This window comes from Rhipicephalus microplus, chromosome 8 (genome assembly GCF_043290135.1).
Source record: "Rhipicephalus microplus isolate Deutch F79 chromosome 8, USDA_Rmic, whole genome shotgun sequence".
Lineage (NCBI taxonomy): Eukaryota > Metazoa > Arthropoda > Arachnida > Ixodida > Ixodidae > Rhipicephalus > Rhipicephalus microplus.
This window is the reverse complement of record NC_134707.1, coordinates 45421866-45443362: the sequence shown is the minus strand read 5'-3', so window position 1 is coordinate 45443362 and position 21497 is coordinate 45421866. Positions and strand designations below refer to the sequence as shown.

The following is a 21497-nucleotide window of genomic DNA, read 5'->3' as shown; positions in this document are numbered from 1 at the left end:
CGTTTTCAGAGTAAATGAGTCCATTGTGAACCATGGTTGTCGGGCGGATAAAATTGGTTGCAGTTAGAAAACAACGTCTGATATACACGCGGGATTAAACATCGCAAGACTCCGGCTTTGGCCCTCGTAATAATGAACCCGCGAAATTGGTGCAAATGGTGTGCCAGTGTGAGCGGCGCCACCATTGATATATACCGCGCTTGTATGTTCATTAATACCAGACGCCGGCCACACATGCTCATATTTTGAAGATCCTGCACCCCCAGCTCACCTTGCTTAACTAGCCACCATACGCGATGGACTGGTAGTGCTGCTACCTTTTCTACAATCAGGCAGATGCTGCCAGCTCATCATTCGTACGGACTTCGCGCAAGCTATTTCCAATATATGATTAGTGCATACTATTCACCTTCTTGCTGCTTCCGCATTTGTGCACGTACGTGTTCATCGGTTCCACGAACCACTTTGCCGGACCTTGTCAAAGCTGATTTGGCAACCGACCCTCAAGTTACACCATACCTGCTAGTGCATTTTCATGAAGATGCTCAAGGACCGATGCTCCAAGAAAAAGAAAGCCTCTGACGTGCCACACGAGCTCTTATACCTCCGTGTAGATCAGACCTTACTGGTGGTTTAACCCGCCAAGAAGAGGTTACATTGTGGAGGCTTCGTTTTGGGGTTGCGCTTACGCCATCCATGACCACCCTTTTGGCGCATAAGTACGAGGCCCGCATGGCACATAATGCCCATTTTGTGAAGCCCCAATCTAAGATGTAACTATCTCACAGTTACTGTAAGCCTTCACTAGTTTACAATGAAGTCTTGCCATTACGTGCTTGCAACAGGTCTCAGGCCTGGCCGACCACCCGACTTTGACCGCTGGCTTCGTTGACCACACCTACGTTCTCTATTAGACTTCATACATAAAGAAAAATTGCATGCGTATTTTTGAAATTTTTTTATGCCCAAGGCAGACTTTCGAAATAGAAAAAATAGAAACACACGACGAGATTACAGTGCCCAAGGTGTGTCTTGCGTTAAACGTAAAATCGTGGAAGATGCTTGATGTACGCTTTCAATAGCTAGACTCGACAAATTGATGGGACCACATTCATATAAACCTTTCAATCACTTGCCTGTTGTCGCTTCTCAATGTGCACTTCAATCGTTCCACAAGGAAAGCAATCGTGGAGACGTACTGCGAATACTCCAGCTGTGTATGCTGGGCCACCAAAAATGTTGGCGCAATGTCGTTTAAAGGAATGTCGGTTAGTCTATTGCGAAATCTCGGGGCTAACAGCCACCCCTCTTTTACAGTAACGAAGCTCAGACATTATTGTACCACCAACGGAAAAGAGTGTACATATGTAGCTGAGGGCTAGTGCTGTAAAGGTGTATACGAAGTGGTCGAGTGCCTTAACACACAACACCACGAAGCAAGGGGTGACATCACGAATACCCGATTCTCTGCAAACCAAAAACTATTTTATTGTCATTTATCTGCATCAGCATCAACGACTTGCTACGCACCTATTTTGCTCGCAGTCAAAGACGTCACCACCCACAATAAATGTCTGTGAAGCAAGCTCTTAACGCTATCTCGTTCAAAATGTACAGCAGTTTTCACCACTGCAGCTCTATCCTAGCAGAACATTATAGGCATTCTGCAGTATTGTCCTAAAAAAAGTGGTACTTGAACGTGTTTGGCATGGCTACTCCTGGTCAGAAAATCTTTTCTTATTTTCGTAGACATACGTTATTCCTGCATAAACCATGCAAAACCTAGACTTTTTCAGTGGCACCTGCGATACGGTACCTCATTATGTCACGTATCTGCACGCTGCCGGTAGTGACTCTTCCGGTACTACAAAAGCCGCTCTTGTTGAACAAAATCGACTAACAAAAATTTAGCGAAAATTGTTATGAAGAATTACTCAAAATTTCAATGTTATTATCACTGTAACTGATTCTCTGGAAATGAAAACTTACACTATTCCACTGACACAAAGAAAACTAGAGCCCCTTGACATGAAAGCGCCAAAAGAAAAGAGTGAGACTGAAGCATAGAAATATTTTACCCAGAAAGGAGAATGCCTAGCCAGCGTGCATTGGCTCTCGCTACGCTGCAGGGTAAATAATGAATGTTTGGAACTAAAAATGCTGCAACACATCAGCCTGAACATTTCAGTGCTTATAGGAACATAGGGGGAAACATGATGGCATAGCAACTGTGAATGAACACGCAGTGTGATGTCAGTAAAGATATCAACAGTAAACAACACTTTCCCTAGAAGTTCGAAAGAAGACCAATCAATCAGTGAAAAAACAAAAGAAATATGAATACCATAGGGCATTATTACAAAAGTTTGTTGATTAAACGATGAAGTATGCTTTAGACATCGAGAGGTCTTGCAGAGTTGCTTTTGTGGTTGTCACAAGTATGGATGTCATCAATAAAGGGAAAGAAAATTCTTGCAAGTTGTCTCAAATGAGTGAAAATAAACTGGTATTATATATGAGAGAGAGAAGGTACTTACTCTGGTTGGTCATACATATTCCTTGACTGCAGTATCCAACAAGCTTTGGGAGAAACGTCAGCTACAACGGACATGCCCATGCGTTAAAAGCAGTGTAATACTTAAAAAAGTAAAACTCACACAGCCTTCAAGTATATCAGGAAGTCTAAACAGCAGAATTTCATTACTCAGAAGGAACATGATAATAGGTTCGGACTAGGTTCGGACTCAGTAGTGTTCTGAAAAGCATGTGCAGTGGCACAAGATTATTTCTACAACACCATCTACACACTCTTATACATGTTTAACATACAGAAGTTGGTATATCTGGTAGTTCGTCTGGTTTTTAAGGGGGTGATAAATGACTATTGCGAATCGAATGGCCCTGCTTGTTTTGGTTGGGAGGAGGTGCTGGCAATATTCTAGTGAAGTCGTAGTAAAGAAAGCGCATGGCCGGAAAAAAATACGCTTGGGAAGAGAGAATTAAAGCCCTAAAACAATATGCAGTATAATATAAAACGTTGCGTATTGCCCTATTTAGGTTTAATATACGTAAAAAAACTAGCGTTAAATCAATCACTCCAGCTATGCAGTAAGTACAGTGCATTGTGAAGCAAAGATTTTTTTGTATTCTTAGGTCTTCCTCAAGTCGACTAAGGCCCACCTTTAGCATAGAAGACAAGTGTGCCACCATTATAAAATGAACATTGTTCTTTTTAGAACATTTTCTTACATGGTTTTACTTCGTCGTATTTAGGAATCCTTGCTTTGTTTTTAAACAAGTTTATTATTGCATTTTCAAAAATAAAGAGTATGTTGATTCATTTGGAATCTAATACTGCTTATGCAAGTTGCGTTCAGTAAGATCAGACTCAACTAGTCATTTCAGATTGTTTTAGCAGTGTTCTTCAGAGTATCAAAGAAGTTTAATTAGGTATAGGGCTTCAAGACAGTAATGATAATTTTTTAGCCAGCATGGTGTTCCTTCTGGATAGAATCTGTATTCCCAGCCGTGTCTCGGAACGTAACTGAGGTGGTAGCAATGTAGCCTGGGCCAAACCTAAAAAGAAAAAGAATATAAATTGAACAATACGTGATTCTAAGTGGGTGCCTTGTTTTTTTACCCTATATCAGCACAACAGAAATAACGCAAGAAGTATTTCTTCATGTATTACACTAATATTGCCACTGCAAGGTTGCTGTATAAGGATCAAGCTTAGTATGCAATGGCGATTCTTGGTCTTCATTGTCTTTGTAAACATCATGGAATCAAGTGTGCAATAATCTATGTTAAGCTATGCCCTCCTCTACAAAATAGTTATAATTTGCCAAAAAGTACAGAACCGGAAAACTCGACTTGTGTGCAAGTATATGAAAAAAAAAACACAGACTGAAAAGAAGGTAGAGGGCTTGTTTGTTTTAGGGGTTTGTTTTCTCCCGACGTTTGAAGACAATTTTATCGCATGGTTCTTTGTCCTAATCCTATTGGCCATACTGGATATGCAATTCTGCGCTAATGGCAGAATAATAATTGAGTTTGTTGGTGTACAGGTTAGCACAGAACAAAAAGCAAGCGCCTAGGTAGGACTGCCTTGGTGAAAAAGTGGCTATAGGGTGAATGGTCACTGACCCGAAGGCGCTGCGTTCGAAGCCGTCTGTGGCAGCCGCATTTCGAAGGAGGCAAACTGGTATAGGCCCGCGCACTGTCTAATGTCAGTACAAGTTGAAGAACACCGGATGATTGAAATTTCTGCAGCCCTCCACTGCTGCGTCTCTCACAAATATATGGTGGTTTTGAGACGTAAAACACCAATTAATAATAATAAGTGTAAATATCTGGCGAAGTTGGAAATTTTTGTTGGTGAAAATGGATCAAATTGAAAGAAATCGTCGCACAAAAGGTGCCTGAGTGTATTTATGTATGAGCGCATTTTATAGTTTTGCACCAGCTCATCAAAAAACACATGCATGCATCACCCAAACAGCGAAACGCATACCACTTATAAGCGGGCAATAGGTTTAGTTTTGGTACAATTCTTCCGAAAAATTTTTTCACAAACCTATAATTCATAATAACTGCATTTTAGTAGATTTGATTTGTTTATCAAAGTAACTCAATTGGACTTATATATCTAATTGATGTTTACTGAATGAGCCACCATAATACACGGAGACGGCCCAGTGGACTGGTTAACGACACCTTCGTCTGTCCCAAACAGCCAGTTCACTATTCTTCTAGCACTCGTTGACAAGGTTGAATCCGGTGTTTTCATATCCAGTAACAACGTACACATATTCACTAGTACAACATGAGCACAACAATCGTAATATAACAGTCACATGTTCATGCTTTTCCCAGTTTCAGTGTTCCAGTAGCACTACTTTATGCGTTAATACTGATTTCCGTCTTTGCCATATCTTCCATTTGTCATTTCATAATGAATACTGCAAGCGAAGCGCAAGCTTAGCACCTTTTGTTCAAGACTGGTACATCTGTTTCTAGAAATCTTTTGATGTATTTCATTATCGCCGCCTTAACAAGACCACGAAATAAAAACGTGTATCTTGTGATTTCACGCGTTTATGTCACTTTAGATCGACTTTGCAATGCAAAGTATGGTTCTTTGATCGACTTCAAGAACTATTGAGAAAGTGAGGTCGATCAGAGGCCATGAAAGCACTGCCTTTAATACGTTCCACGGCCTCTACGAGTTCAATTCAAAGCCACGCTGCTTAGTCTTTCTTCGGCGTCTGCATCTTTTCACTGGATTATGGTAAATGTGCCGGATAAAATGAAGCAGTGAACCTGACGTGTATAACTAGTATAACACTCCACCATGTCGCAGAAATGAGTGCCATCGTAGCAATCCGCCATGCGCAGGCAATAATGTCGTGTTTGCGTTTCCCGGCCTGTACGTCTATAAACGCAGTTTGTTCGAAACTTTCCCCGAGTCGCTCGGCCACTAACTAACTGACCAAAACCAACGTCACATTTTAGTGGAAAATGAACAGGAAAGATGATTTCCTGAACTTAACCGATACTTGCAGTTCCGACAAATTTTCGCATACTTCTACAAAAATGGGGACGAAGAAATACACATTAATGCAAGCTGTGCGGGCTTGGCACCGTATATTCTAAGCTTGCACCACGGACACCAAGGTGAGAATTGGTGATCGCTTACTCTAACAGGCCGCTGTTAAATGACGAATTAGAAAAAAAGACCACAAATCTACATGTTTCACTGCAAGCGTCATCGAAAGACGATATTCGTGCGTCTGGAGAGAGAGAACAAAACGTTTATTTGATGTTCTGCGCATAGAAATCGGTGAATGGTATTCTGGAGGCGCTGCGTTAGAGTGCCTCGAGCGTGTAGGGGAGGCGAACGAGCGAATCGAGGCGCGTTAGACATGAGCGCCATCTGGCAGTTATCTTCGAAAACGAAGGCATACGCACCCGCGAAGAAAGATGCGCGCCTGTCTTGGAGGTGATAAGGTGCAGAACGTAAAGCGAAGGGCAGGTGCCACCACCATGTCGTCTTAGCAAAGCGTTGGAAACACTTACCTTTTCAAACCTCGCGTTGTACTGTTAGTGCAGCGCGATAAACGCTACAGTTCTTGTAGTTACTTGTGTGTGCCTCTTCCAGTATAAAGTCACAGATAGGAAACATCGACGTGTTGGTATGGCGCCTCAGATATGCGCAATAATTGTTTTTTAATTGACAATCACACAAATATGAACGCTGAACCTTGAGCAATATTGGTGGGTGCTGCGGATGGGGTTGGCCGTTTGGTTGCGTTTAACATATCGTTAAGGGCGGACAAACAGACAAATGTGCAGACAGACGGACACACCAATTTTTTTTTTTGTCGAAGGTCCCCAAGAAGGACTATCATCTTTATAATTTGATGGAAGAAGAATGTTCCCAGCATGATTTCAGCTACAATAAAGTTGCACCCCTCAAGGGCACCAGTGTCCGCGACGCCTTGTGTGTTTAACAAGCTTCAAGGACACTTCTAGGGCTCTATGCGGGATTGGCCGACTTACGTGAAACTTAGGACATTAACGAGCTCTGGTGACACCCGCTTATGAACGGTCCAACAGGACGATAAAGTCGAATTCATTCCTCAGCGTGCGGCATTTCATTGATTTAGATGGCACCAGTCATCGCGTTACAGACGGTCGACTAAGTTGGTGGTGTTTTAAAACATGGGGCATCTTCTTTCATTTGTCGTTCCACTGAGTGCAGAGTGCACCAATGCAATAAAAGTGTAAGTAACTTTTCGTTATTATATATTTAGAGGCAGGAGTGTTTAAATTTATTTTGAAGCTTTTAATGCTTGTGATAAGTCTGTTTTAAAATAATCAGTACTGTGGCCTGTGCAATCAGTACTGGCCGAGTGTCTTAGGACATCACAACTGCAGCTAAATCAGAGACCACGTAGCAGTCTGTACATTCATGCGAGGCAATGTGTCAGTCAGTTCTTTTCCGAAGCCACGTGTCAGCCTGTATAATCTAGCGCGCTGCTCGGCCGGTGCGCGTCGTCTTTGTTGACATCAACCGCTAGCACCCGAGCACGTGCGGCCAGCTAATTAGGTATTTGGTTGGACGGTATACTTGACAAGTTAGATCAGGCTAAGCTATGCCCAAGCTAATTACGCCAAGTCATGATAAGGCCGAGGTAATTACACCACATCTTAAAGATAGCACGCTGCTTAAGCTATGTAAAGCTAGAACCAGGCTAAGTGAAGCGTGCAAGTTGATAAGCTAACTAAACTATGCTAACTATCATGACGTAAATGATGAGCATGCAAAGTAACATCATGCTAAACATCCCTTACTGATTATTTGACAATTTGTATTCGACTAGTCAAAATTACGTTTAATCGCTTCATACTGATCATGGACTTACTAATTGGACCCGAGATATTTGCCTCTTTATTGAAGCCTTATCAAGGGAGACAAGACAGCTCAGTATAATTATCATTAGGCCTCAGTCAATTAGTTCAATCAAATGAAAGACAGAACTGATGCGGTCTTCCCGTCGAAGCTGATCACGCAAATGAGCAGATGACCAACTTAAAGAGCTGAAAGAAGCTTCCAAATGACTCTTGAAAGAAGATTCCAAATGACTGCTTGCCCAACTACGGCAAAAGAGAGACGGCCCAACATGCTCTGTTTGAGTTCTCGGTGGCGAGGGGCGTCTGGCACATAGTACAACGCCTATTTGCCTTTCGCATGGCGCGCATGGGAACAGAACGTGGGCTGTTTGCAAGACTGGTCTTTACAGTAAGTAACCTTGTACGTACTGTGGCGGCGACACTATTTAGCGGAAGTACGGCACAAGCCGCATAGAAGCGCCTATCCCGCACTACAGAACATTCAGCTCATTGTGTGGAATTACCTAATCAGCAGCTGGAAACGCATGGCGAAGAGGCCTTCCTTCGACGATGGCTCACACGTTTCTTCAAAGTAAGAGAGGGGCAGCTAAGGTTTCCAGTTGTCCCGTACTAGCTATGCGCCCACTCTAGTATGCATGCACAAGTGTTACCCTGTAAAGTGTGATTAACTTGATTCTGTTTAATGTTTTCTTCACTTGTAACATTTCGATACCCAGTGATAAATTGGATATTGGTACTCATTTGTAAGATGTATACACTGTCTTTAATTGTTCTCGATGTTTCGTTTGTGCATGTACAAGTTAAGTGTACAATAAACTTTCCTTTTTCGCCCTAAAACGAGGTCAGTCTCTCGGCTCGTGCTCGTGCACGAGACGCATGCGCTGCCCTGCGCCAAGATGCGCGAACACGAGCGAGGCTCTGCAGAAGCCCTCACAGCGTCTAGTTGGTTCTATTCGTAAAAGGATTAGCAGGAGAAATCTCTGCGGCATTACTCCCCCTCTGAAATGCACATCGTCCCGATGTGTGGATTCGAGAGGTTGTAAATCGGGTAGATGCTTAATTCTCTTACGCGGTATGGCTTCATGCAAACAACGTAAATGCCCTCCGCATGGTATTGCTGTTTCGAGCACTCTTGTCCATCAGGGATTTCTTCATAAGTTAAGTCACTTAGTCGGCGAAGGACCTTATTCAAACCGACGTACTATCGAAGGAGCTTTTCTGACAGACCGTGGCGTCATATTGGTGTCCAGGTCCTTACTTGATCACCTGGCTTGTACATAACTTTCCTGCGGCGCATGTTGTAGTAGTCCGCGTCCTTGAACTGTTGTTAGCGTATTCGGTGCCTTGCTAACTGGCGTGCTTCTTCAGCTCTCTACAGGAATTCGTGAATGTCGGATAACTTGTAGCGGTCGTTGTCGACTAGTAACATGGCGTCGAGAGTTGAATTGATTATGCGACTATAGCCAAGCTGAAATGGAGCGACGCGGGTGGTCTCTTGAAGGGACGTAATATAGGCGAATGTAGCGTAGGGCAAGATTTCGTACTACGTCTTATGCTCTAAGTCCACGTACATCGACAGCATGTCAGCGATCGTGCTACTTAGGCGTTCCGCTAACCCATGTGTTTGGGGATGGTACGCAGTGCTTTTCCCTATAAGTGGTGTTCGTCTTTATCATCAAACACTGCATGAACTCTGATGTGAAGGCTGCTACTCGGTCGGTGATTACTACTTTTCGGGAACCATGTTGAAGAACTATGCTGTGCACGAAAAACTTGGCTACTTCAGCTGCCGTTCCTTGCTCAAAGCAGCTGGTTTCAGCGTAGCGCGTTAAGTAATCGGTGGCAATGAGGATCAACCTCTTGCCCAATGATGATATTGAAAATGGCGCAAGACGATCCATTTCATTTTGTTTAAATGGTATAGCAGGCGGGTCTATGGGCAGGAGCAGGCCAGCCGTTTTTAGAGGTGGTGTTTTGCGCCTTTGACATTCATGGCATGTCTTCAGATAGTACTGCCCGGAGGCTAAGAGCATGGGCCAGGAATAGTTCTGAAGGATTCTGGAAAATGTCTGGCTGACACCCAAGTGACCAGACTATGCTTCATCTTGACAAGCTTATAGGAGTTCGGTCCTTATTGCTAACGGAACGACGAGTAAGTATTTCGTCTTGTTGTGTCCAAAGCTTCTTGTGTATAGCATATTTTCACGGAGACAGAATGAAGATAACACTCTCTTAAATACACATGGAAACTGTTTGCCACGCTCTTACAGGTGTTTGAATAATGGGAGAAATTCTGCATCAGCTCGCTGTAGCTGTGCGATATCTGAGACTTCCATCACATAGAGAAATATTGAGTTGCCTTCTTCTGAAGAATAAGAGTTAAGTGGCGAGCGTAATAAGGACTCAGCATCACTGTGTTTTTGCCCAGACCAGTATACTACAGTAATGTCGTATTCTCGCAATTTGAGGCTCCATCTACCCATACGTCCCGACGGGTCTTTCAAGTTCATCAGCCAGCAAAGTCAGTGGTGTTCGCTGACGGCATAAAACGGCCTTCCGCAGACGTATGGTCTGAACTTGCTGATAGCCCATACTCCTGCCAAACACACTTTTTCTGCCTTAGAAAGGTTTTTTTTGGCATTTGATAGGGTGCGGCTGCCGTAAGCTATGACTTTTTCTTCTCTATTTTGAATTGCACAAGTACTGCGCCGAGACCAAGATTGCTTGCATCTGTATGGAGTTCTGTGTCAGCAGTCTCGTCGAAGTGGGCAAGGATCGGCGGGCTTTGCAGACGTTTCTTTGATTTGCTGAAGTTTCCTCTTTTTGTGTGATTGATTCTCCGTCTCTTGTGAGTTTGGTTAGAGGCTTGGCGATTTTCGAGAAATTTTGTACAAATCGCCTGTAGTAAGCGTATAAACCCAAAAATCGACGCACCTCTTACTTGTCTCTGGGCTTCGCAAATCCTGCGACAGCCACAGTCTTGTCAGGATCAAGACCAACACTTAACGCACTAATTATGTGTCTAGAAAAACGAAGCTTCTCACAACAAACTGGCACTTTTCTGGTTTAATTGTCAAGCCGGTGAACTGGTAGCCTGAATGACTTACCGCAGTCTTCCTACGTGTTGGTAAAACATGGTTACGAAAGCGGTCTTTTCACGGTCTCTTTGATCCACTTTCATTTGCAAATGGCACTTTTTATTCGAGCGAAAAGGAATATCTGGCGTGTCGTAGCTGATACAATGTGTCATCGATACGCAGCAAGGGGTATACATTCCACTTGGTGACGCTGTTTAGTTTCGGTAGTCTACAAAAATTCTCAACGTGCAGTCTTTTTTTCGCACAAGAACTACCGGCGATGCCCACGGGCTGCTAGATGGCTGAATAAAGTCGTCCTGCAGCATCTCTTGCACCTGAATTTTTATAACTTCTCGTTCTTTCGGCGAAACTCTGTAAGGGTGTTGATACACTGGCCTGTTTGTTTCCTCTGTTATGATTCGGTGCTTCACGATCTGTGTGTGACGTACTCTTGATGAGGTGGAAAAACTTTCTGCGAATTCACTGATTAGGTCTTGTAGAATTTTTCTCTCGGCTGGTGGTAGACGTCGGCTGATTGAAATGGATGTTCCAACGTCATACGTATTTTCCAAAGCAGGTGGATCTGACGTAATGGTACATAAGTCGGTCACTTCAGTAAAGCTGTGTAAAAAAGCGAAGACAGTGTCTTTCGTGACATGCTGAATTTCATTTCAAAAATTGGTGAGCAGTACGTTGGCAAGCCCACCTCATATGCGAACAATGCCCCGAACTATGCAAATGCCTTTCTTGAGCAGCAGTTTGACCCTGCCATTCGCTATTCCTTCAGAGTCTACGAATGCGTCAGTCCTTACATCAACCAGCACGCTGCATGGCGGTGACATGGTTACGTCACCATCGACAACACTCGATGCAGAACTCCTTGCCTCCTCGTCTAAGGCTAGCTTCATCGAGAAAAAATACCAAAATTCTGCAGGTTTATGATGGTGCCATTAGTTAGCAGGAAGTCAATCCATAGTATTTAGTCTCTCGAGCATTCTGCTAGAACGAGAAAATCAGCGACGTATGTAGCACCTCGTTACGAATATGTGCTGAGGCCTGGTTCGCTCGTCGGGCGTTGCGAAATTAACCATAGAGGCTGATGGTACGAAACGAAAACTATCACATCAATACCATGACAATCACAAAAACTTAACAACAACACAAATACGCACACGTTGAAAAACATAGAAAAGGAGATGTCTTAATGACGCGCGTTTCAACGTCCGATTCCTTTGGCGTTCTCTAAGTCTCGCGCACAGTTGTGGCGTGGCCTCTGGTCCGCTGGGAGTCCCTCTCACGCGTGATGAAACGCCATGTCGATGCTCAATGGTGGCCACGATGTTGAAGAACCACTGCAGCGGTAGCTCCAGTAGTTTCTCGCATAGGCAGGTGCTCGGGCGGGATACACTGCAGACCAGGGTCGGCGGTGGTTCCGGGGCTGCTCGCCGAGGTTGGTGCTCGGACGGGAAACTGCAGCCCAGGATCAGCGGTGGTTCTGGGGCTGCTCGCCAAGGTCGGTGCTCGGGCGGGAAACTGCCGTCCAGTATCAGCGGTTGCTCTGTGCGCTGCTCGCCGAGTCAGGTGCTCGGGCGAGAAGCATTGCCGTCCAGGGGCAGCGGTACTTCCTTGAGCTGCTCGCCGAGTCAGGTCCTCGGGCGGGAGCCTGGAGCGAGACCCAGTCCGAACTTCCGCAGCCCTTCGCCCCTCGAACGCCACGCCCAGGCTCTGACGTTCCTCACTCGCCTCACGCCCTCTTCTTCTTTTTCCTCTTCTTCTCCCTCATTCAAGCATTTTAAATTACCTATTCAAGACAACTTCTTTCTCTTCCTCTTTTCTTCATCTTGTCATTCTTGACACACCCTGAATGCCGATTCTTGCGGTGCATTTTCCCAGAGGTCTTATCAGATGGCTCCAGCCATGCATATTTTTGTCCGCTCCATGTCGTCAAAGCTTTCTTCAAATATTTTGCGAGCCCATAGCTTACGATTGAATAATCAGCACCCACATCCAACAATACGTTCTATTCCAGCCCGTCCACCGTAACACGCAAGTCTGAAGAAATGTTTTTCTTTTCTTATCTTCGCCGTAGTGTTCTGCTCGTCACCGCTTCGCTGGGGTTTTGACGGATAATCTTCGCTTTTTCGGACATCAGCGACCTTGCCTCCCTAGGTCAGTGGATTCAGTTTTCCTGACGCGGGCTCGTTCACCGATGATTTTGTGAGCTTGAAAGTGAAGTCAAACGTCGTGGGCTTGGCGATCGATAACAATTGGTTGCTCTTGACCTTGGCTAGTGCTGGAAGCTAGCAGCTGGAGATTTCAGCCTTGGAAATTACTTTTAGGTTTCTATAGGCCTTTCACCATTACGCGGGCATGATGCATACACAGAAAGCCCACACAGACCGACTCCTCGATATGGGCCGTGTCGGTAAAGGTGTCCAGCTTCTCCGCAGTGAAAACAGAGCCATGTCCTGTCAGGTGTGTACCACACGTCGCTTTTCCGTGATCTCTTCTCTCCGAGAAAAGGTGAGCTTGGCGGAGCTTATTGGCGGACACCGTGAGTCACGAACGAGGCATCGCACACGGCAGGTTTGCGTAAAGCGTCGGCGTACGTTGGTACACAGCGTTCCTGCAGTGGTTGTTGAAGTCGAAGAGGTTGCACACTTGGTTACGGCTGAAGAATGGCGTGCCGATCTTCATCACGGATGACACATATGAGGAATGAAACTGTCGGCATGTCTTGCCGTTGCAGAAAGTTTTGAAGCTTTTCTTTTACGATGGACCGCACCAGCTCTCTCGGTGTTTCGCTACTGTTGTATCGCTTTGCCAAAAGAACATCCGCGGGCTCACTACTGGCACGTGACGGGCACGCTGCTGCACTGCTCTTTCGATGGTCGTGGCTTCAGTGTGGAATTCCGCAACGGTACGAGGACGATTGTGAACCAGGCCTGCAAATAAGTCCTGTTGACTCCACGCATCAAACGGCACACTTTTCTTCTGTCATGTTTGGATCGGCGCGTTTGAAGAGGTGGTTCATGTTCTCGATATACATTCTGAAACTCTCGTTTGTGCGTTGGTTCCTCAATTGAAGGGCGTTTTCTGCCCTTTCCCGGTGATCGGAGTAGGAATACGCAGCAAGCAAATGCCGCTGAAAGTCTTCCCACATCTTTACTGCCCCTTCGTGGTTCTCAAACCATATTCTTGTTTCATATTCGAACGCAAAGTACATGCGGCCTAGTTTCCTAGACTCATACCAGGCATTGGTCCTTGCGAGGCGCTCGAAATGCTCTTGCCAGACTTCTACATCTTCTTGGGCGTCACCGTCGAAGGGTTCATGTAAGCACGGGAGAGACACGAGGAGTTCAGATGTTGAAGCCGCATTTGGTCATTGCTCAGGAGGTGGGGGTCACCGCTGCCTGTGTTACTGGAGCACTGAGAAGTGGACCGAATTTGGGTGACTCACCTCTAAGGTGGCGGCTTGAACGCTAGTGTACTGGTGTCAGTTCACCAGGTTCCAATCGCTGAGGGTCAGGGCTCCTACCTCTTGCGCCAAGGGTACTTGCAATCATACCCAGCACATCCACCAGAAAGTAACGTAATACAAGAGGGGGAACACACAGTTATTTATAAAGCGCAAACTTCTGCCCAGAAAATTACCTATGATACAAAGACGAGTCCGCTCGAGCGTTCGGGCTAGACCTGACGATCTCCACGTGAGATAGCCGGGTGACGCGTGGCAACCACAGCGTCTGCACTGAACCATAATAAAGTTGTTTTCACTCACTCACTCACTCACTCACTCACTCACTCACGTGTCACTTTCTCAACAAAGGAACCAGGTCTGTCTCTCGGCTCGTGCCCGTGCACGAGAGGCATGTGCCGCCCTGCGTCAAGATGCGCGAGCACAGGCGAGGCACTGCAGATGCCTACACAGCGTCTCGTTCATTTTTTTCTTAAAATGATTGGTAGGTGAAATCTATGCGGCATTATGTGGGGTTTAACTTCCCAAAACCACCTTATGATTATGAGAGACGCCATTGTGAAAGGCTCTGGGAATTTTGACCACCTAGGGCTTTTTAACGTGCACACAAATATGAGTACATGGACCTGCAGCATTTTCGCCTCCATCGAAAATGCAGCTGCCACAGCCGGCAGCTGCATTTGATCTTTGATGATGATAATTTGATCTCGCAACCTACGGTTCAGTAACCGAGTACCTTGGTCACTAGGCCACCGCGCTGGGGCCAGCCACCGATTCACAGTTGAGAACACGCAGCATTTATTTGAGTTACTGTGTGTTTAGGCTATACTACAGCCCCCCTCTGCTACATAAGCAAGGGAGGGACATGCACATTAGCCAATGGAGACAAAAATCAAACGCAATAATAGCGTGAACTGGATTTTGGCCACAGTTTATTAAGATTGCCAAGTTAGTATTTGATCTCTAACTAAAGAAGTTATTATTATATTTGACACTCATATAGCTTTCTTGAACAATTAATAACCAAGAATATTGTTGTATAATTTATACCTGTATATCAATCAAAATACCTTTCAAAAGAAAAAAAAGCATTTTAATACGGCAGCTGGCATTTCGCATAGCAGACGACACCGTCGTCATCTGCTTCTACATCAAGACTGTCTTCACTCGTTGCAGCCGCCACCTTTCTCAGTTTCTTCCGTTTCGGTAGAGTACATTGCAGTCAACTACTTGATAAAAGCTCACAAGTATCTTGCATACTTTAGTAAGTTAGAAATGCCTCATAAAAGCCGAGCGCACTGACAACGCTGATCACTCGAACTTGCTGCAATAAGTTGTTTTATTGCGTGTCAATCGATGTGTACCTAAAATAAAGGCCACGTAAGTAACGTTTTAGAATGTACTGAATTGAACAATATGTATACATCAGCGTTTATGTGCAAATAGCGTGCGTACTACGCATAGGCCCAAGGTAGGTGCCGGGAGCAAAGACGCTGGCCAGCGGTGGCTGATTGATACATTGAACAGCTTGAAACCTTGTCTGGTGTAAGTAGACGTATACCGCTAACGTCTCTTCATTTGTGTATATCTCAAGATGTCACAACATTTCGTTGACACTATTCGACAAACTCTCTGTGATTCATATCAACGTATCCATGTACCTTTCATGGGCAGTGCGGCGGACTGTTTTTTTTGCTCGTATGCGCTGCCACCTGAAGTGCGTCACTTTTCAATCATGTACGCGTCTCATTGAGGCACTATTCAGAATCACTATTCATGGTTCTGAATGTGTAAAATAAATGAGAAGCAGTTTTTTATGCGTACAATTTTCAGGTCTTACGAATGAAATCGTCGAAAAAAAATGGCAGCATATCCACGGAGTGAATGATCGATAGTTGGGCGAAGCATCCGTCCGTCCATTCGTTCTTGCTTCCGTCCATCTCTGCGTGCATCTGTGTGGCCGCCCGTGCGTCCATCCACCCGTCCGTGCATGCGTCTGTTCGTGCGTCCGTCGCTTTCATCGATGCATCCGCTCCTGCATCCGTTCATGCGTCCATCCGTCTGTGCAGCCATCCGTGCGTACGTCCTTGCATCTGTCGGTGTGTCCGTTCGTCCACCTATTCTACACTCCAAGTACCACAATCTCGAATCTTTTCATCATATATTCCCCATATAAAAGCACCGCCATCCAGCGGACATTGCAAAGACTAAACGGGAGGTGGCAGACGCACAATTTCTTAAGGCTTGCGCTTCGTGCCTACTTCCCATCTTTAACCACCTCGAGTTCATGGTATATACTAGTTCACTCTATTCATGGTACTGCAGCCGAACGCTCGCTAAACCGTTCTAAAACCTAGGAGGTTACGCCCAGCAAGTATAACGTAGCAACCCTTTCTTGTCTTCTGTGCGTCGTGAAACAATGAAAAATTCGCAGCGTAAGCGTTAGCTAAAATCTGAGTTCACCTGTCTCTCATTCCCCCTTAGCAGCCATCGGCATGTACATTGAGCACGATCTTTTATTGTTCAACGACGCACAGAAGAAATCTCTTACCGACCTCACCATAGAGGTCAAAATGTAATACTGGTTACACACTACGGCTGCTACTACGGCTACGAGGAACGAACGGGTGCCGCAAGAAGGATCTTCGCCCCTAAAAGGCTTAGATGGCTTTCGATTGCCTTTGCCGGTGGTTCGTTGTCGTTTCGACGGAGCTAGCTGCTGAAAGCCCAGACATGAAGCTTGTAACACGCCACTGCCTTGATCTAAGCTTGGCCCGCTCCAACACTTAACAATAGCTGATATAACACGTATAAAAGTGTCTTCCGTCAGGGCATAGTTAAAATACCTTCAATATTCTCAGTAAGGTTACAAAACTAGAAAGCGATGCGAGCACGGCTGTTCTACACTGTTCTGCCCCACGTATAACGCAAAACTCGCGGCGTTTTCAAAACATTTTTCAAGCCCGAGCATTTTTTATCAAGTTTATTAGATCACACTGTTGTCAGCTGCAGTCTGCAAAATAATACCTACGCTTGTACTCCATTGTTTCCTTTCTTCACATCTAAAGTGCGAATTCATCTGCGCCTCAGAACTGTAAACACTTGCCGCGTATTGCGGCTGGTTATTACAGCAGTTTAGTCATATTGTGGCCACTCACACAGTTTTTGTTGTATAGCCACAGTAAGTTTTACAGAGACGCGCTTTGCAACACGCTTGATAAACTACAGGCTTTGCCGCTCAGTTTAACTTTATTCCAAGTTTCTGCTAAAATATCCCGTACGCCATTCAAATAAACTGTGCGCCAAGCTTTTTTAATACTTGTGCAAAATATTTAAATTAAGCGCCAAAACACTTATTCAAAGCAACAACTCAATTAGGCCGCGTGTCAGTGAGTTTAATCCAATTGCCAATATCTTTAATTCAATTCCTAACAACTTTAATTTAACTGCCACTCCATTTATTCCATGCACAAGAAACACATGGTTTGCCCACTTTATATAGCCTAAATGTCGCAATAATGTAAAAATGAAGCCACAGAAAGAACTTTTCACTCGTTTATACATCCTAGCAGTTATGAAAACAGTTGCAGTGCAACTTTCTTCTAACGTTTAGGTGTCCAAGCTTGAAAAAAAATGTATGAATTAATGCATTCAAGGTACTTGGTGTATTAGCTCATACAGCCTATGCTAGTTCATGCTTCATTGCTTCTCCATTATTCCGGCTAATATTCTACACGATTCATTGCCTATGGCAGAAACTCACTCATGTCATTCGCTCGATTGACAGCACTTGGCTGCATATTCACAGAAGCGCTCGCAGTCGTCTAATCAGCGAGGTGAGAACGATGGTGACTGTCAGATGATATTCATTCTTGAAATCAGAAATTACTACCTAAAACTAATCTTGCATTTATTTGGGTTCATGTGCAACTAAGGTTTTCAAAAAATCGCCAAAGGATCTCCTGTGACTGTAACAGATGACGCTAGTGTTGCTGAAGGTGTTGGCTTGAAACGCGAGTGTTTTCGGAGGGGAACATTTCCAGACGACAAGAGAGCTTTGCTTGAATTCATGGCTGAACGTGAACAAGGATCACACTCTCATAATCTTGACGAACCTCGTCGAAAAAGCAGCAGAAAATTCATGGTCGACAAGGCTATGATTATGGATGTCTACATGCGTGGTGGCGACATAAATCAAGTAGCCTACGCCCAAGGCATCAACATAACAACCGCAAGAATGATCGCCGCTACCGACAGTGAAGCACCAACGCGTGGTTGCGGTTTGAAAAGGAATTTTATAGATGACGTCATGAATATTTTGAAACGAATTGTCGACAAAGACTGTTTATTTACTTCAGGGCAGTTAAAGGAGCCCCTGGAAGAAGAAATTCAAGGAGTAACAATCAGTGCAGGCACAGTGGATCACTTGTTGGATGTCCACAGCTACTCGGTGAAGCCGGCAACGCAGAGGACCACAGACCGCAACAGTGACAATGGCAATCACAGCCGCAAGCAGTACGCCAAGTGGCTGCAGTTCAATGGATCGCGTGTTGGCAGCGTTCATTGGACGAGATAAAGTAGAATATCTGGTGTTTTATGAACATTGCCAGATGGCTAAAGGGCGACCAGCTTTGCATATGACCACAATTACAAAGGTAGTGAGCTTAAATAATACTGCATGCATATCCGAAAAGAAAGGTAGTTACCAGATTGTGGTGGATAGAGTTCATTGGCCTGTTTTCACTGATTTCTTCAGCGATGTTTCGGCCAGCATGAACATGTTGAGCCAAACACGAAAGCTGTATTTATTATTGATGACGCAACTGCTCACTCTCTAGCAAAGCAGGTGGCTTTGGGTAACTGCACTCAATCAAGCGCCTGCGAACGTACAAAGTCGTCTTCAGCCCCATAGAAGAAGGTTTCTCAAAGTGACACATGAAGGCATACCTGAGCGGACGTCATGATTTAGTGTGAGCGACACCGCAAAACATGACGAAGAAGGAGCACGTGAGTTCTTTGCTGCTGGAAGCCACTTGGCACTCTATGCAGTAAATACAACGCGAGGAGAGAAACAGCAAATTATCTAGTGTTTGCGGTGAATCCACACGCTTCTAATGTGTGGTGAGAGGCCTAATGTCAGGTGAAAATACGCGTACATAAAATAGTGAGAGCAAGTCCCAAGGATAACTGCGCATCCTTATCATATCTTTTAAAGACGATAGTCTTTCTTGGAGACCTTCGACGCTAAAAACTTTGGTCTGTCTGTATGTACGTTTGTCTGTCTCTCCACCGTTACCGCGAAATGGGTACTCGAAGCAGCCCCAGCCGATACCGCGAAAGGCCAACCCCATCCGCAGCGACCACCAATGTTGCCCAAGAACCGGCATTCATACGTGTGCGATTGTCAATAAAAAAGCAATTATTGCGCATATCTGAGGCACCATAACAACACGTATGTATTCTGCATGTTCGTCTTTTACTAGAAAAGGCATACATAAATACATAAGTAATACTAAGGACTGTAGCCCTTATCACGCTGCGCAGACCAACCAACGCTTGCACGGAAAGGCGAGTGTTTCCAACGCTTTGCTAAAACGGGGCGGTGGTGGCACCTACCCGTCACCTTGCGTTCTACACCTTATCACCTCTGAGGCGGGCGCGCACACCCGTCTCAGAGCCACGTGCTTTGTATTTGAAAAAAAAACGGCCCGAAGGCGGTCATGTCTCATGTGTAACGAGACTTGACGCGCTCGTTTGCCTCCGCTGCACGCTCGAGGCACTCTAACACACCGCCTCCAGAATACCATTCGCCGATTTTCTTGAGCAGAACATCAAATAAATGTTTTGTTCACTCTCTCCACACACGACTATTGTCGTTCGACGACATTTGCAGATTAAATGCAGATACGGGGCCAATTTTTTCTCTGTGTTCATTTCATCGCGTTGCGTGCAGTATGTCGACAAAATACCAAATCAAACCAAGAATCAGTACTGTTAGCTTAATCAGACACACATAATATTGGGAGTGATTTACACTCCAATCAAAACTTTTGAAGAAACCCGACGTTTCGAAACCGACTTGGTTCCTTCCTAAGGGGTGACTGTGGAGGCTACGTAGCAGCGGCGTCTTCTAAGCCCTCGTGGGGTGGATACTGGCCCCTCTCTCTCTCTCTCTCATTTTGCGGTGCAGCACAGTCTGTGTGAATACACTGGGGGAAGGGTTCCAAGCGAGTGGTTGATATTGTGGGCTGTCCTCTGTATGTGCCACGACTCGAGTAACAACCTTCTCCTCCAGTTCAGCTTGCTTTCAAGGATAGCCGTCGCTTCGAAGTTGATCTGGTGATACAACGTCTCAGCATGGTCGGTCACTGCGCTGCGCTCTTTGTAGAACTTCCGCACATCGTTGGCGTGTTGCTTCAGTCGTTCCGGTAGGTTTTTCGTGTCGCTGATATACGACGAGGGGGACTTGGCACACGTAATTTTGTAAACGACACAGGGGGTCCTATTCATTGTTGGCTGGTCTCTCGGGCGGGGGAGGAGTCGGCCCAGCGTACACGAGGGCACGTGCACAAGGACTCCTTTGGCGGTTGACGAGCTCTGCCGTCTACCGAAGTTCTGCCGGTCCAGTACGTACTTATCCTACAAAGGAACAATTTTCAGGCAGAATAGAGGAACCACGATGAGAGCTTCCATCTCCGTCACGATGACAAATCTGACTATGGAGTACCTTGGAGAGAAAGCACTCAGCTCCTTCTCGCCTCAACCTAAGCTTTTTCTGCGTTATATGGATGATTGATTTTGCGTGATTAAAATGTGTGAAGTTGAAAACTTTAGACAACACCTAAATTCCGTGCACCCAGCCATACAATTGACGACTGAGTGTGAAAGTGACCACTGCCTGCCTTTTCTCTACGTCCTACGTCCAGATGGCAAGAAATAGCAACGCTCTGGAGTTCTCCGTTCATAGGAAGCCAACACACACTGGCCGCTACCTTCAATTCGATTCTTCCCACCCGCCTACCACAAGGCTTGGGTGGTGACCACGCTACTCGAGAGAGCTAGGAAATTATGCCCTGATGAGGCAGAGCCAAAAAAAGAAGAGGCCCGCGTGATTGCAGACGTGAGAAAAAACGGATACCCAAAAAACTTCATTCGAGCCACTACCCGCCGAGCAGAGCAACAGAAGATACGAAAACCCTAATCCCCTAATTTTCAGCTCCCGAAACGCGTACTGGTTTCATGCGTTCAGGAAACCAGCGAGATGCTGGCGCGAATCTCCAAGAGGGAAGGCGTTCGCATTGCGCACGTGCCTTCGTGTACGCTGGGCCGCCTCCTTCCCCGCTTGACAGACCGGCCAACAATGAACAGGACCCCCGGTGTCGTTCAAAATTCCTTGAGCCGAGTCCCCCTCGTCGTAGATCTGCGAGACGAAAAACCTACCGGAACGACTGAAGCAACACGCCAACGATGTGCGGAAGTTCTACAAAGAGCGCAGTGCAGTGACCGAAAATGCTGAGACGTTGTAT

At 45.4% G+C, this 21497-nt stretch overlaps 1 protein-coding gene across 2 annotated transcripts in view; it reads right to left on the bottom strand.

The window, feature by feature from the left end:
• Positions 1-3283: 3283 nt before the first annotated feature.
• LOC142768493 (uncharacterized) overlaps positions 3284-21497 on the bottom strand; it is a 63339-nt gene continuing 45125 nt past the window's right edge. For both annotated transcript variants that reach the window (XM_075870483.1, XM_075870482.1), the window contains one exon: positions 3284-3576. In XM_075870483.1, coding sequence (XP_075726598.1) covers positions 3433-3576 — 144 coding nt within the window. In that variant the 3' untranslated portion in view covers positions 3284-3432. The remainder of the gene's footprint in view (positions 3577-21497) is intronic.